At 35.9% G+C, this 17,332-nt stretch overlaps 2 protein-coding genes, 1 non-coding gene and 1 pseudogene across 3 annotated transcripts; 2 read left to right on the top strand and 2 right to left on the bottom strand.

Moving 5' to 3' along the window:
* Positions 1 to 1,950: 1,950 nt before the first annotated feature.
* Positions 1,951 to 3,375, top strand: LOC133312366 (beta-amylase-like; annotated as a pseudogene).
* Positions 3,376 to 3,903: 528 nt separating this feature from the next.
* On the bottom strand, positions 3,904 to 6,102 carry LOC133312381 (putative pentatricopeptide repeat-containing protein At3g11460, mitochondrial). The gene has a single exon (XM_061513561.1). The coding sequence runs from the start codon at positions 6,070 to 6,072 to the stop codon at positions 3,904 to 3,906; it is 2,169 nt and encodes a 722-aa protein (XP_061369545.1). The 5' UTR covers positions 6,073 to 6,102.
* A 153-nt stretch (positions 6,103 to 6,255) lies between these two features.
* TRNAA-AGC (transfer RNA alanine (anticodon AGC)) lies at positions 6,256 to 6,328 on the bottom strand. Its single transcript has one exon. It is a non-coding gene; the product is annotated as a tRNA-Ala (tRNA).
* Positions 6,329 to 11,745: 5,417 nt separating this feature from the next.
* On the top strand, positions 11,746 to 16,592 carry LOC133312356 (formin-like protein 3). The gene is made up of 6 exons (XM_061513528.1): positions 11,746 to 11,865; positions 13,077 to 13,785; positions 13,889 to 14,360; positions 14,458 to 14,654; positions 15,010 to 15,245; positions 15,717 to 16,592. Exons 1-6 carry the CDS (start codon positions 11,746 to 11,748, stop codon positions 16,590 to 16,592), a joined length of 2,610 nt encoding a protein of 869 aa, XP_061369512.1.
* Positions 16,593 to 17,332: the final 740 nt, after the last annotated feature.

The following is a 17,332-nucleotide window of genomic DNA, read 5'->3' as shown; positions in this document are numbered from 1 at the left end:
CCTTTCCATAAAGCCAGTACTGAACTGCCCGAGGCAACTGCTTCACTATTTCCTCACTCTCCTCACCACCTCGGCCAAAAGCCGGACCAGCAGAGGAACCAGGGGTACTCATCAGAAACCCCAAGGTTAGAAATCTCTCAAAGAAGGAGGGAATACAAGGTCAATAAAAGCAGAATGCAACACTTTGAAAACTTACTGACCACACAGTCAAACAAACAACAAATGCAAAGAAAGAGACGAGAAAAAGAAGTACCTGGATAATAAAGGAGAAAGGAACGAGCAAGCAACTGAGAACTCCACAAGAACCTTCACAAACGGTGACAGCCAGGAAGTTGAAAAACTCCAAGGTAACTCGAAGAGAAGAAGACCAGAAATGAAAGGGAAAGACACATAAGCGGTAAAAAATTATATGCTGTGAAAATGAGAATTTAAAGAGAGAATTCCATCTGAGGCGCGAAGCTAAAAGGTTTTCCAAACGGTTGAGAAATGGAGGACAGAAAAGGAATTTCACCTTGAGTGCATTAAATGCACTCAATCATGGCCTGTGTGGAGTTCAATACGGCGCGCCCTGCACGATGCACGAACTGCTAACAAACGCAGAACACGTGGATCGTTGTAACCGTCGAAACACGCGAAAGAGGAGAGGTCATTCTGACGACATCAAGGTTAGAACACGACCCTAGCCCCAAAAGCATGATTAAGGACATCAACTCAGCCAAACACGACGAAGTTGAAAATCAGACCAAACAGGGCCTAAGGGCCGAGATCGGACTCATGACGGAGCCGACGTGTTAAATATCGGCTTCAACGTACAATTCCAAGGAAGATCAAGGAACATTACACGAACGACCTCGATAAAAATGGCTCAGAATAACGCCACAGACGTCGAACTTGCTCTAAAAAAAACTCAATTCTGAGACTAATGAACTCGGACGAAACGGATCTGTGGTGATGTAACAACACCTCGGCCTTCTGAGCCTCAGAATACCGAGCTGGAGGGCAACTGTTATGGATATGAATATCATATCCCAACCAGTCACCTAAGAATCTATTAAGAGATAGATTCATGAGTATCTCAACAACATTAAGCAGTCAAAATACACAAGATAAGGGTCACACCCCAACAGAAAGGGGGCTAAACCCTAATGCAATCTGGGAAGCTCAAAAGGCCCAAGCCTAGGAAGGTGATCCTTATAAATAAGAGCCTAAGGACCCCAAGTACACACTTTGAACCTATTTACGAATACTGCCCACACTGTGCACACACCCACCCTTTTGCTCTAAGTCTATTGCTTGTACGCAGTGATTGGGACATCGGCTATAAGCCTAGTATATATCTGAATATATAGTATCTCTGAACGCATACCTTTCGGTATAGTAATACGGTCTATCCATGACCGAACATATATATATATATTAAAAGAGAGAAACACATAAAATTTACTAATGACTGAACTTAATGATGCAGAAGTGCATCGTTGTAGAATGGCCACAAGATCTTGATGTAACCCAAGCAAATAAATTTTCTGAAGTTCATCACCACTATCTTTCCACAACGTTTCATAGATAGCCCATGATGGAGTTAGGGAGGGGTTAGAAGATTCAATTTCATCAAATCTTTATTTTAAACTATATTTAGACTTAAACAAAATCTAATACATAACATAAGTTCGTCCCTCAAATAGTGTGAATTTTACTTTCTTTATTTTCATTCACAAAATTTTCAGGTTCTGCTATTGTATGGTAGCCCAAAATGCTGCCAGAAATAGCAAGTGCATTGCTTTATCCTTTTATCATGTTCTTCAATAAAAAGCCCCCCTTGGATCGTGATTTCAACGCAAGCAAGGCAGCAAATTCTACCTAGCATTTCCTTTTTCATCTTCGTAGACATCACAGAACTTTCCAATTCGCTTAGGATTAAAAAAAGAAAAGAAAAACGTAAACAGCAAGATGGCCACTTCTGACAAAAACCTGCTGCTAAATTATGTTCCAGTATATATCATGCTCCCAGTAAGTCATGCACATAAACATAAACTAGTCTGTTTCTAAGCTACCAGTTTATGTATTTGTATATACATATATACGCTAATTAACCTGTGTTATATATATATTTTTTCTATCTACTTTAGCTGGGAGTTATTACTGTTGATAATGTCTTTGAAGACCCAAATGGCCTTAAAGAACAACTGATGCAGCTACCAGCAGCAGGTGTTGATGGGGTTATGGTTGATGTCTGGTGGGGGATCATAGAACAAAAGGGTCCTAAGAAGTATGATTGGAGTGCCTATAGGAGCTTGTTTGAACTGGTTCAGGAATGTGGCTTGAAACTACAGGCTATCATGTCATTCCATCAATGTGGAGGGAATGTAGGAGATGTTGTTAACCTATGAAGCACTAACACTTCAAAAACCCTGACGTGTTGTGTCCGACACTCCGACACTCCGACACTCCGACACTTCCCGACACTCCAACACTCGTTGCAAAGACTCAAAAAAGGTTCAAAGGTTACGTTGTGTTGCATTTTGAGTTCCAACTATTAGATTCGTTAGATTACGATTATCATTTTATTGAATTTAATATAAACATTTGGGATATCTTATGTTTCTTTGCAAAATTGATGGGTATTATAAGTATAGCTTTATTTTTTTGTTAAATTATTGAATACTAAATATAATATACACTACATAAATTAAAAATATTATATAATATCAAAATGTGTCCTAACGTGTCGAAATTTAACATTTTTTAGAATTAACGTGTCGGTGTATCGTGTCATGTCGTATCTCGTGTCCCGTGTCGGTGTTGGTACAACATAGGTTGTTAACATCCCAATTCCCCAATGGGTACTTGACATTGTAGAATCAAATCCTGATATCTTCTCCACCAACCTCTCTGGTACCAGGAACAAGGAATATCTAACTAATGGGGGTAGACAATGTGCCTATCTTCCATGGAAGAGCAGCTGTTCTGGCGATGCAGCTCTGTGTACACAGCTATAGGGATAATGATCTTGGTTACTACAACAACATGTTTTGACTTGTTGCATTACACAGGTATACAGTGACTACATGAAGAGTTTCAGAGAAAACATGTCAAATTTTGATATATTTCAAAAAATTTGCGATCAGGTGAGCACCTGTCATATGCATGTACTCAAAAGATAATATACATTTTTGAACTGTTTTCACTCCAATAACCCTCTACCCTCAAATTATTGCAGGAATACTGAGCAGACCCTAAAAAGTACAACCATAGCATCGTTGAAGGGATCAAAACCAAAGATTCCCATTGAGGTCCTTCTTGAAGCAACTAAACCAATACCACCATTCCCCTGGGACTCATAGACAGACATGGAAGTTGATGATTGAGTACTATTTTATCGTACTTCCATCAACTCTGATTATCACAACAGGAACATCTTCCATCTCTAAAACGGTGAAACCTAGCAAATTTTGAGAATCATTTTACAGCATAGTATAATCTTGCACCCAATTGAATGTTTAATGTAAAACGCTTATTCAACCTAAAAGCTTAAAAGATTAGGTGAAGCTTGTCAAATAATATGACTTCATTTTTAAACTCTTATAAACCTTTGGCCATGATGAACTTTGGGTTTTGTAAAGTGTGGGATTTTATTTTATTTTGAATTTGTAATTTTTAGTTTTAAGTTTTTTGTTTAAATGTATTGGACAAATCTAAGTATTCAGATGCATGTAATGATGATGCCACAATGAAGCAATTCCAAAACATCTTATGATATCTGCTCACGTTGGATAAAAAATTTGCATTTTTCTATATTTGGATATAAAGCACTTTTTTTTTTTTATCAAACTTCCATCCAACAAAAAATCTATATTTTCCTTACTTTGACTTAATGTACTACTTCATCAAACTTACATCGACTCACCAGTATCCACCACATGAGCATATGCCATCACGAAAATGGTGAAACCTACAGATATCTCGCATGATAATCTCTCGACTCATGAGCTTAGAAACCATTTTTATCACAGTGTGGCAATCTCCACATACACGAAGATTCTTGGTTATTCTGATTGTGGTCCCTGGACCAGTGTTAATAAGAGCAAAAGCAAGTGCCAACCTCTCGCTATGATCCCAGAGCATATTCTCCTTCACTTCCTCCTCAACATCATAGAGAACTGAACTAGTGTCAGGCTTGTAACCAGCTTTCTTGAGTTGCTCATTCAAGTCTTTCAATTTGGCATAAATATTTTGTGCCTGTTGGTGGGACTTATCTCCAACAAAAAATTGATGTACCATCTTATTTAGCTCAACAAAACTGTAACTAGGTGGTTTCCTCAATCTTCTTTTCTTCACCAATGCCCTTACCTTTTCAACATCCTTCCATCTTCTCTCTGCAGCATATATGTTAGAAAGGCAAACATAACCACTCACTCCATTTGGACTCATTTCAAAAAGCTTCTGAGCTGAGATCTCTGCTAACTTGACATTCCTATGCAATCTGCAAGCAGAAAGTAGAGAAGTCCATACATCCTCATTTGGTTTCAACTTCATGTTGTCTATAATTGCATATGCTTCATCTAAGTTCCCTGCTCTGCCAAGTAAATCAACTAAACACGAATAATGAGTGGGTCCAGGTTCCAAATTGTAGTCTCTGCTCATTTTATAGAAAATTTCTTTACCCTCGTCCACCAATCCAGAATGACTACAAGCTGATAAAACTGAAGTGAAAATACCCTCATCTGGCATAATATTTTTACCTAACATTTCATAAAAAATGGAGATAGCCTCTCTTCCCCTCCCATGAATTCCAAATCCTGTAATCATAACAGTCCAAGAAGCCAAATTTTTTTCGGGCATCTCATCAAAAGCGCGACGTGCACAAAAATAACTTCCACAGTTAGCATACATGCTAATAAGGGCAGTTCCCACAGCAGTATTCACTCCATAACCCCTTTTAACAAGGTATGTGTGAACAGATGAGCCCAATAGCAAAGCTGAGATTTGATTACAAGCCCCCAGCACAGCAATAACAGTTACTTCATTAGGAATTCCACCTCCTATAAACATTTGACTGAAAAGTTCCATAACTTTAAAAGCATCCCCGTGCTTTTCATAGCCAGAAATCAAAGAATTCCATGATACAGTATCCCTCACTTTTAACTCTTCAAATAATTTCCTTGCAACAGATATGGAACCACAATTGCAGTACATGACAATTAGGGAATTCGTCAGAAACTCATTACATAGTTTACCACTATTCCGAACAACATAACCATGTACTGCTTTCCCCAGTTTTAAATCCATAATATCACCACAAGCACAGAGGAGGGCAAGCAAGGTGGTCCCATCTCCAACAACACCAACTCTTCTCATGCTATCAAAAACTTCAAAAGCATCAACTGCCTCACCATTCTTCACATGCCCCGATATTACAGTGTTCCAAGAAGTTAAATCCCTTACAGGCATTTTATCAAACAGCATCCTGGCAGTTTCCATATCACCAAACTTAGAATACATTGAAAGGAGAGAATTGCCCACATAAATATCTGACTCCCACCCATCAACCAACACCAAAGCATGAACCTTCCTACCCAATTCATGAACCAAAAGGTCACCACACGCCTTGAGAACAAAAGGGTAGGTGAAATGATCAGGCTTTTGTCCAAAACTCAACATTTCACGGTACAAAACAAGGGAATTCGAGGGAGACCCATTACAAGCATAACCCCTTATCATAGAATTCCATAAAAACGAGTTCTTTAACAAGATTTGATCGAATAAGAATCGGGCTTGAGGCATGCGACCGCAGCCAGCGTAGCAGGCGGCGAGCTTGGTGGCGAGGTAGGTGTTGTGGAGGAGAGTGCCGCATGTGATGACGTGGGCATGAAGTTGTTGGGCTTGTGTGATGAATTTGGAATTGGTGAGTGACTGCAGCAAGATTCCACATTGTAGAGAATGGAGTGGGATTGGAAGTGTAAGGGTAAGACCTTGTTGTGCCAAGTGGGGGATGGTGGTGTAAGGAGCTTTGAAAACAAGGGTTGTTGTTGTTGTCTTGAGTTTTAGAGTGAAAGTGAAGGTCAGCTTCATGAATCATGAGGGGGGAGGAGAAGTGCAACGCAAACCAGAGTGGAACAAGCACCAGAACAACAGAACCTGCGTGCGACGAAGACAACGGGGGAAGAATGAAAAAGAACACAACACAAAAGCATGGGACAAGGGTGAGAATTGAAAAAAAAAAAAAAAAAAATTACAAATCGTAAAATAAAAGTTTGGAGATGCGGGGTATCGATCCCCGTACCTCTCGCATGCTAAGCGAGCGCTCTACCATCTGAGCTACATCCCCAGACAATTTCGTACATATCACTATTACAATTTATACATAAACTAAAATATATTTATATTAATAATCCACTCATTCATAAAAACTTTTATCAACTTAACAAATCGACGCTGTGTGAATAAATTAAAGGTTATACTTATATTATTTTATATGAGAGAAACAAATCTTTTACACATACAAAAGAATGGTGGGTTTCATCTCTTTTTTTTTTCTCTCTTTATATCTGTGTGGGTCTCACTTGTAGTTTTGTTTCTACAACATGAGATAATCATTTTCCTATAATATAAGAAAATTATTTCCCATAAATTAAAGGGATTCATGTTGTAGAAAATAATTTTAAATTCTACATATATATATAAAAGTGTGTGAAATCTATGTGAGAAAAAATGGGTGTCACACACTTTTATGTGTATGTAGAAGATAAAATTACCTCTTACAATATAAAAAATATTAATCTCTAATTTTTTTTTTTATATATCAACTCTAATTACCTATTTGAGGTTAGTCGACCCGCTATATACCCCCATAATTTTAACTCTTTAAAGTGGCCGTAGAATTAATCCTACCTTAGGGTAGTTACATATAAAGTTATTTGCCTCTCCCAAGGTATATGACTGAGAAGAAAAAGAATAAATGCACAAATGGTTTTGTGTGGTTGTTTCTATTATAAAATTTTGTGGGTATATATTATGGGATTTATATCTGTAATGTTATAGGACAACACTCCAATTTTCTGCCGATACAATCTTTGTGGGTTCGTTATATTTTTCATTTAAAAAAAAAAAAAGATTGGCGTCGTTTTCTATGTATCTGCAAGAAAAAAAAAATTATGTTGATGTAACATAATTTTTCAATTTCCCATATATTATTGTTTAATGAGAATTGTTCTTGTTTATATTTTACTTAACAATCTTGACTCCGATTATCACACGATATTAAAAGTGAGTTTCACTTTTTTTTGGGTAAAAGAATTTCCAGATTGTACGAAGTAACAAATGGTGAAAATAAATAGTCTTCTATTTCAATTTATTTTCATTCCTCTCTATTATTTTTCGCATTAAAAAAAAAAAAAGCTTATTGAGTTTTATCAAATTTATTCCTTATTTTTTACGATGCGTGTTGACGGCTAACTTGACTTGTCTGCCTCGTCACCTTTACGTCGAAAATATTACAATTTCACCTTTTTGAAAAGAGAAAAGTAATTATCTTGTTAAATGATATAATTTGTGTCATTTTTCTCTCATAAAGAGATGAGACTTACACTTTTAATATTTTTGTCCACTCTCTCTTTCTTCTATGATTTATCTCTTTCTCTTACTTAAAATGACATAACTTCACATCCTTTAAAATGACACACACTTTTTTCAAAATGTTTAAATTCCAAGCATATAATAAGGTAACAACTATCAGCTATGATTCACCGACACTTCAAAAACCGTAACGTGTCGTGTCCGACACTTTCCGACATTCCGACACTCTAATAAGTATTGTGGTTTTAGTTTCAACTATCAGATTCGTTCGATTACGATTGTCATTTTATTGAGTATTACATAAATATTTGGGATATCTTATATTTCTTTGCAAAATTGATGGGTATTATAAATTTAGCTTTATTTTTTAAATTATTGAATATTAAATATAATATACATTACATAAATTAAAAATATTATTTAATACCAAAACGTGTCCTAACGAGTCAAAATCTAATATTTTTTAGAATTAACGTGTCAAAGTATCGTGTCATATGATATTCTATGTTCCGAGTTAGATAGAGTATCAATTACGCTTCTATGTGATAGTACGCACACAATTGCCAACTACGTGGTGCAATGCACAAGGTGTAAAAACTATAAGCTCTTAAAAGTTAGATAGATATCGACAATTATTCATTAAAGATTTTATAAGTTTTAAAAACTCGGCCCGACCATCGACCCGATCGAGATCAGGGATAGCTACCTCATTTCTGATCAAGAGATAGCTCCTTAGTTGTCAAGGAAATCTTCGGAGTATGCTTTATATGCTTGGTTCTTATAGTTGTTTTGGTCCTTAGTAAAAATAATTGAAATGGAAAGTGATAAGAATCAATACTTAGCATTTTACTTCTAAGTATGCTTTCTTTTCAAAGAAATTTCTTAACAAACTTTGATATCTCTATAAAAAAAAAAAAAGAATTTGGGCAGTGGCATATTATAAAAGAAATAAAAATCTATTATTTTTTTTATTCTCTCCCTACAAATTAGCCACATTTGTAAAGTGGCTAATATAAAAAAAAATGTAGCCAAAGTAATGCTACCACACTCATGACAGCAGTAGCAAAGTGAGAAGGAAAATGTGGCTAAAAAAGGCCACGCCAGGATTAGCCACATTTAGCAAAAATGTGGTAGTTTGATTTAGCCACATTTTTTGCTAGCTTTTGCCACATTATTAAATGTGGCTAAACAACGTGTTTTTTGTAGTGGTAGTAGAGTTGTGACAAGCTGGAGCTGTCCGTTGTTTACTGGAGTTAAGGCGCGGTGGAGTTGCCTTGGGCCTTAAGTTTACTTCCTATAGAAAGTTTCATACGCGATGTGGGTATCGCGTCTTGTGTGACGTGATGAGAGCATCGCGTCTGTGCTTGTTCTTTGCGCTTTGCTCTGGTCTTCAATGGGCCTAGGCTTTCTTACGTGTTTTTGGGCCCTGGTTGAGCCTATATTTTATCTGGATCTCACACACACATATATAATTCTTTCATGTATGGACTTTTTTCATTGAAAAGTCGTTCTCCATTTTAGATATCGTTATCATGCAGTTATATAAATACTCCTCCAAACGTGAGAGCTGCGTACACATAAACATATAAAATATATTTTGAGACCGCGGCTGAAATAAATTTATAGATGTTACTGTTGTTGACTTACCTGTCAATTGTAAAACATGCTTAAAATATGGAATTATGTTCCTAGTTGTCAGAAATTAATATTTTCAAATAATAAAATTTTCCACTCACAAAATGGTACAGATTCATTAAAAAAAACTCGTTCTGATGTCCAAATTCTTGCAAATACCCTGAACAAAGGGGTGACGATTCTTCGACGAAATAAAATATCCCGGAAAATAGTTAAATACAGCAATCACATAATTATAACGATTTAAAAAACTCATTTTAAAAAATGTCTTCCCATTTTTCATGATAGCAAGTCAATTTTTATTATATGTCAAACAATAATTTGTACAAAATAATAGATCAATCAAGTTATTTCATTGACATTTTTAATTAAATCAAAAGAGAAAGTATACATCTCTATCAATAGTTATCGGTTCAAATAATAAGAAGTACTTTATTTCATTTAATCATAAGTTTTCTATTCAAGTTTTGAGAATAAAGAAAATAATTGAGAGAGTGGTCTCAATATAAATTCTTACAGTGTCAAACCAGCTGCCTTTGATACAAAAAAGAAAAAAAAAAGTTAATCTCTTTTGGTGAAATTAATTTCTTGTTTTTAACTCTTAATATAAATCTTTGATTATATTCTAATGAAATTTAGTTTTTTAAAACATAATTTGGTAACATATGATGTCCGTTTATTATATGTTTTTTTTTTTTGCTTACGAAGATCCTTTTTTTTTCCTCTAGTTTGGTGATAAAAAATGGGTAAAGGTCTCTCCAGTCACCGGAGATAAAATTATGAGCTCAAAATGACGTCGTTTTAGGACGAAAATCAAGGTATTTTTATAATTATAATATATTGCAGGATTATATTAGTTTTTATCATTATAATATTTTAATCTTATAATTCTAAAACGACGTCATTTTGAGCTCACTGGAGATAATTTTATCTCCGATGACTAAAGAAATACTTTTTTCTAAAAAAAATAGACAGGAAAGGAAAACACAATCTATGTATTTAATTAGAATAGCTATTGTTCTGTACTTTTCTATTTTCTCTACAATATTTTCACCAACCATTGGAGCTGAAAATCTATATATCTATATTTATAAGAATGTAATTAATTAGAATTATCTCGTAGTCAATCCTATTATGAACAAAAAGTATAAATAATAAGACGATCCTATCTCATTTTTAAGCTAAAACATATTGTAAGTCTCAATAAAATTTAGCTTAGCAAAGAAAAGGATTGATAACATGAACCCATCCTGATTTTAATAAAAAATAAAATAAAATACGTTGATGTTACCTGAGCCAACTCCATGTAATAAATATTGCAGGAATTATGAAGATAATAAATAATACTTATCACGCTTAGAATATTGTAACTATCAAATAATATTATTATCAATATCATTACCATATCTTAACCACTGTTGATTTTCATCAATCAACAGTTATTATTTCCACACAAACTTATTAATTAATTATTAATTTGCAATGAATAATAACTATTGATTGACAAAAATTAACGGTTAAGATATGATAATAACATTATTTGATAGTAACAACATCTTATACCACTTATTAACGATTTGGTAAAGTCTAAAGACATAGGTTCAAACCTGAGTACTATTATTGTATTAAAAAAAAAGAGAAAAGTGTATATAATTTTAAAGTATGTAAAATTGTGTTATTTTAAGTGAGAGAAAGAGATAGATAAAGAAAGATAGAGAGTGGACAAAAAAATATAAAAGTGTGGGTCTCATCTCCTTGTGAAAGTAAAATGACATAAGTTATGTTATTTAAAATGACAAACACTTTTGGCTTAAAAAAACTAAAGACATACGCTCTTTATATAAATAAGAGAAGTGGGAGGTCAATAAACTAAAAAAGAATTGGTGTGAGATAATAAAAACTCATATGAGAGGGGTACGAAAGCAAAAGATGCAAGGAAGACATGACATCATGGGTTGTTCCACATTGTTGTCCTCACGTCCCTTTTAGGACTTGAATGCATCGTTGTCTTTCTCTCACCTCTGACGCCCTCTCCCACCCAGCACAACAAACAAACCTTCGAATGATCAAAACACAAATTCTTGCACTGGTATTGCAAATCATTATTATTATTTCAAAAAAATAAAAAATAAAAAATCACCAAATCAAACTCAAACTTTGAACAGAGATTCAACCCTTGTTTCGTGAATTATTATACCTTTGCATGAATTGGTTTCTGCTTTCACGTAACGTTCATTTGATTGGTTCTTCCCCAACGTTATAATATATAATATCAAACATTCATCCATTGTTCTGATTCCTGAATATTCTTGAGTTTTTAAGATCCAGTGGAAAATCCAACCTTCGTGGGATTCTGGAAAAGTTGCGGAATCTGCGAAGTTTGGATATTGTTCACAAGCTGAAAAAGGGTCTTTGACAAGGTTCAGTGTTTATCTCTTTCTGTGGTTGGATTTAGTTCGAAACTCGGAAGGATTTTTAAAGTTCAATGAGAGATGAAAAGGGAATTATGCGTTTGTGTTGGTGAATTTGCAAGCAATGGAATTGACAAGACCTGGTTATGCGATTGTTTATGTCATTCTCCTTTGCGCGTTGGCCCTAGGGGGCTCAGAGGGAAAGAGAGGGAAGGACGAAGATTTTTCTAGCGATGATAAACAGGTATCACGGTTTCACCATTTATGTCTCTTCTTCTTTGGAATTTCTAAGTTGATTTTTTTGTTTGTTCATCATCATGCTTAGGATTCCTCTTTCCATTCTGAATGAAAATTTAATGTGTTTCCCAAAATGATGGTAGTGAATTTGACTGTGTTATATTCTTCTTATGTTTTTGTTATGATGCAGAGCTTCCCCTGCTTTTTAGATATTAAACTGACTCATGCATGCGTACTACATGCATGTTATGTGATGCCTAGGCTGTAGAGTAATCTGTTTGTAACTACAAATACAAGGTCTAAGCTCAAATTATTGTGAATTTTGTTAAATCTGTTTTATTTATTTTACTATGTTACTATCTATGAAACATATATAGTCTTCCCATCTTTATTTTTTGAAGAACGAACTCATAAGTAATCTGATCAGGTTCATGAACTTCGAAATCCAATCACCTTAGTTGAATGACTAATTAAGCATTGGTATCATACACAAGGATGTGTCTGCGTTGTTTCAAGAAAAATTTACATACACGTTTTTGTTCAAAGAACACCTTAATCTCAGCTTCTGAGGTTATATATTTCAGTATATAATGCTAAGAGTATATATATATGGAAGCCATGTTTTAATTCTAAATATCCAACTTTGTTGACAACTACAATTTTGTCCCTGCATATTAGGATATCTAGCTACTTCGTTTAATAACTTTTTTAGAAGAAACGAAGCATTTTAATTCCATTCCTTGATTGTGGGAACTCTGATGCAAGGGTTAGTTGTAAATATTGTGAAATGTCTTGGCACATTAATAATTTTCCGCAAGCATTTCCATAATGTTCTGATGAAAAAAAAAAAAAAAAACTTCTGATACCAAATTTGTGGTTACTATTGTGTAGGTTGTAGCTGATGTCTTAAAAATTGGCACAACTAGAATGCTTATATTATTTTGTTTTAAAACAAAAACTGAATATGAACTATGCTCCGATATTGTCTAAAATAATGGTGTTGTCTTCGTTGTTAATACATTGATAAAATGAAGGAACATGCCTCAACCTTTTGCTTCACTTTATGGATTAAGCGTGAGAGTGATAGTATAAAAATTTCAAGTGAAATTATATGTGTTTGTAAATTATATGGCAATTTGACTCATGGAATTATGGGGCATGCTAGTTAATCTTTTGTAACATACTAAATGGTCCTATTTTCTCATTGGGTTGATACAGGCAGAGAATGTGTGGAAACATTGTAGGAAAGAATTGATAGGGAGGGACAATGATGTTAAAGATTTTGACTTGCATCCACTGGAATGGAGCAGTGACATGAGGTCTATTCTTACAACAGAAAGTAACATGCACAAAGAAACCAAGTCTCTGTCTCCCCATATAAAAGAAAGAATTTTGGACTGCATAAGCACTCCTCCAGCTCCTGCTTCTGTAGAAAAAGAAGGCTCTAGAATTTTGTTGACAAAGCATTCTGAACCAACCTTTGGTTTGAGAAGTGGCCATGAAAGAAGTTTGATTGCTGAGTCACCACATAATGAGATGTCACCAAGCCCTGCTACTGTTCCATCCCCATTGGAATCACCAAGTCATGAACCAACTCCAAAAAGTTCCCCATCATCACCAACTCCTGATCCCCATGCTGTGGATTTACCACTCCCTCCAGATATGTTTGTGCCATTTCCACCACCACCACCACCTCCTCTACCTCATTCTCTTACTGGTGAAATTTTTCGACCTTTAGTATATGCACCTACCCCTTCACCTCCTAACAATGATGACAAAAAGCAAAAAACAATTATCTTAGCTTCCACAATATCAGGAATTATAATCTTGATAGGCTTGTCTCTCTGCTATCGTGAGGTCAGAAGCAACAAACTTGACAAAGATGACAGGCCTTTACTCATACTAAGCTCAAGTGATTATCCTAGAGGTGTGCTTATGTTTGGCTTTCTATGTTAGCCTATTATATATGATAAGTGAACCATTATACTTGGTCCTTCAATCTATGATTCCATGTTTTTTTCTTACTTCAGGTTCACAGAAGGTTACTCGTTTGGGAAGCTCTAATAGGGAAGGATTTGGTATTAACAATGGAAAGAAACCTTCTAATGTTAGAAATTGGTCCATTAAAAAGGCTGAAGATAACAATACCTCAAAGGTTGAGACAACATCATTAGAAGGTAAGGGACAAATACCAGCACCTCCTAGTGGAAGACCAGCTCCTCCACCCCCAGGGCCGCCACCACCACCGCCTCCACAGCCACCAGCTCTTGCTCCTCGTCCCCCACAACCTCCAAGAGGTGCTCATCCTCCACCTGCTCCTCCTCCCAAACCAATGGCAGGTAGAAATCAACATACACCTCTTGGACCACTTCGTGCTAAACAGGGTAGTTCTGGTGAGGGTGATGCTCAAAAACCTAAACTAAAGCCATTTTTCTGGGATAAGGTTTCTGCAAAACCTGATCAATCAATGGTGTGGCATGAGATCAGTGCAGGTTCATTCCAGTAAGAACATTAACTCTTGTCAAAGATCAAATTATCATTGAATAAGCAAAGTGAAATATATCAGTAAGATTGTGCTGACTTTATAACAACTTCTCAGGTTCAATGAGGAAATGATGGAGTCTTTATTTGGCTGCACCAACCAGAACAGAAATGAACGCAAAAAAGATTCACCATCTGTGGATACTTCAGTACATTATATTCAGATTATTGACCCTAAGAAAGCACAGAATTTATCAATTCTTTTACGAGCTCTGAATGTGACAACAGAAGAAGTTGTTGATGCTCTTAAAGAAGGTGACTCTCTCTTTCTCTCTATGCCCACTGATTAGTACTTGTTATTAACATTATCTGCTCTTCATTTGACATATATATGTATACTATATGTCCATGATACCAATAATTACGAATTCTCTGTTCTTCCATTTATATGTTCTTAGGAGATAATATACTTTTACTATGATGACAGATTGGTGAATGAGTTAGGACTCACATAATGAAGTTAGATTCATGAGGGAGTTCCCTCTCTATTATGATTTGCTTCTGTTTTCTCTTGTTATTTAACAGCTTCATTAATTTTAGCATTAAATTTTTTTTTTTTAACATTTGCATTTCACAGCAAGAACTACTTAAAATATGTTGATTGAATCAGGTAACGAGATTCCTATCGAGCTCATCCAGACGTTGTTAAAGATGGCACCGACAGCTGAAGAGGAACTGAAGCTTAGATTATTCACAGGAGAACTTTCTCAACTTGGCGCAGCTGAGAGATTTCTCAAAGTCTTGGTTGACATCCCATTCGCTTTCAAACGCCTTGAATCTCTTATGTTCATGTTTACCCTTCAAGAAGAGACCTCAAGCATTAAGGACTCGTTTGCAACACTAGAGGTGAGACCCGAGACTCTTAAGCTTAATCTGAATTTCCATGTATTTCTAATGTTGTATTCTTTTTATAAATAAATATAATAACTATAGATATAAACGGCAACCTTGTCATAGTTAATGGTATTGTCACATAGGTTTGATTCAAGTAATTAGCCTTTGAGTGAGCTTTAAAGCACCAGTTATCCTATAATAACAATATCAATAACTATTGATTCGAGTGATAGAGAGTTTGTTTTCCGTGATTCTGAGTTCGAACACCGGAAATGGAATGATATTGGGAGATCCATCGCCCCCTAACCGATCCGATGGTTCTCAAATCGGACTAATCGAATAATCGATTAACAGGTTGTGAACCAAAAATAATAATAATAACTACTATAAATACAATGCAAGTATACATAAGTTACATGCATTTATGAGACTTGAAAACAAATTGAGCGCTACATGCTTATGATTATTGCATCTGAATGGCAGGTTGCTTGCAACAAACTCAGAAAAAGCAGGTTATTCTTAAAACTACTAGAAGCAGTTCTGAAAACTGGGAACCGCATGAATGATGGTACCTATCGTGGTGGTGCTCAAGCATTTAGGCTTGACACGCTTCTGAAACTATCAGATGTAAAAGGAACAGATGGCAAGACAACACTATTACACTTTGTTGTTCAGGAGATTATACGTTCTGAGGGGATAAGAGCTGTGCGCACAGAGAGAGCAAGCAGAAGCATTTCAAGTAGTATTGCAACAGAGGATTTTGAAGATGGCAGTGAAGAATCCGCAGAACACTATCGCAGCCTTGGCCTTCAGGTAGTTTCAGGTCTAAGCACTGAACTTGAGGATGTTAAAAAGGCAGCACTCATAGAAGGTGATGCACTGAGTGCTGCAGTGTCAAAACTTGGCTACTCATTGATAAAGGCTCAAGAGTTTCTGAACACAGACATGAAGAACCTTGAAGAAGACAGTGAGTTCCAACGTTGCTTGGAAAGGTTTGTGGAGAAAGCAAAAGAAGATGTGACATGGCTTGTGGAGGAAGAGAAGAGGATAATGGCTCTGGTTAAGAGCACCGCTGATTACTTCCATGGGAACGCAGGAAAAGATGAAGGGTTGCGTTTGTTTTTGACTGTGCGTGATTTCTTGATAATATTGGACAAGGTTTGCAAAGAGGTGAAGGACACAACGATCAAGTCATCAGCGAAGGGTTTATCTTGCAAGAAAGAGGCTCCATCAGTGCCATCTTCACCTGACACTCGTCAACATTCACCACCTTCTGATCTACATAGAAGACTATTTCCAGCAATTGCAGAGCGTAGAGTTGATTACTCTAGCTCTGATGATGAGGACTTTTCTCCATAGCTTTGTTATATAGTTTTTATGTCAGTGATTTTTTAATGGAAAGTGTGCTGTTCTACTACTTCATCACGTGGCATTTGTGGCTGCCAACAAAGTTAAGGAAACAGAAGCCTAGCTTGATAATGAGTTTCCTATGTGCTTTAAATTGATTCTGATTTCTGAAAGGACATGTATATTATCATATCTAATGTCTAGTATGGTTTTCGAGCGGCAAAGAAATTAATTTATTGTTTTTTTAATAAAAAGTTACGAAAATGTAGTTGTTTTGAAATTAATTACGCAAATATAGCACTTAAACACGCTCACATGGGGCGTGATCCAGTGAAGAGAGACACGCCCACATGGGGCGTGACCAAGAGAGAGACACACCTACATAAGGCGTGACCTGAGAGGAGAGAGACACGCCTCATTTGGGGCATGACCCATGAGGGAGACACACCCCTCCTGGGCGTGAACGATGATCTGAGATAGTATTACTGTACCGTTTGAGGACTATAAGACCACTATGTTCCCTTCTGGGATGGAGTCACTATATGGGTTATACCTTCAGCACAGGTAGAGACCAAGCTAGGAGATATAGTCCCAAGTATGAAGCTCACAGATGATAAAGGGGATCGGGTGTGTGTATGTGACTCAAGATAAATGGGCAGAATAACGATACATAAGATGCCTCTCCTTGTGTGTGGAGATAGTACTTTATAGGGGAAGGTGATGTTGATCTTGTATGGGTTGGTGAGGAGAGG

This window comes from Gastrolobium bilobum, unplaced genomic scaffold (genome assembly GCF_033153095.1).
Source record: "Gastrolobium bilobum isolate Gb01-03AN ecotype WA unplaced genomic scaffold, APGP_CSIRO_Gbil_v1 utg5192, whole genome shotgun sequence".
NCBI lineage: Eukaryota > Viridiplantae > Streptophyta > Magnoliopsida > Fabales > Fabaceae > Gastrolobium > Gastrolobium bilobum.
The sequence above is the reverse complement of the archived record's forward strand: the minus strand, read 5'-3'. Positions and strand labels throughout refer to the sequence as shown.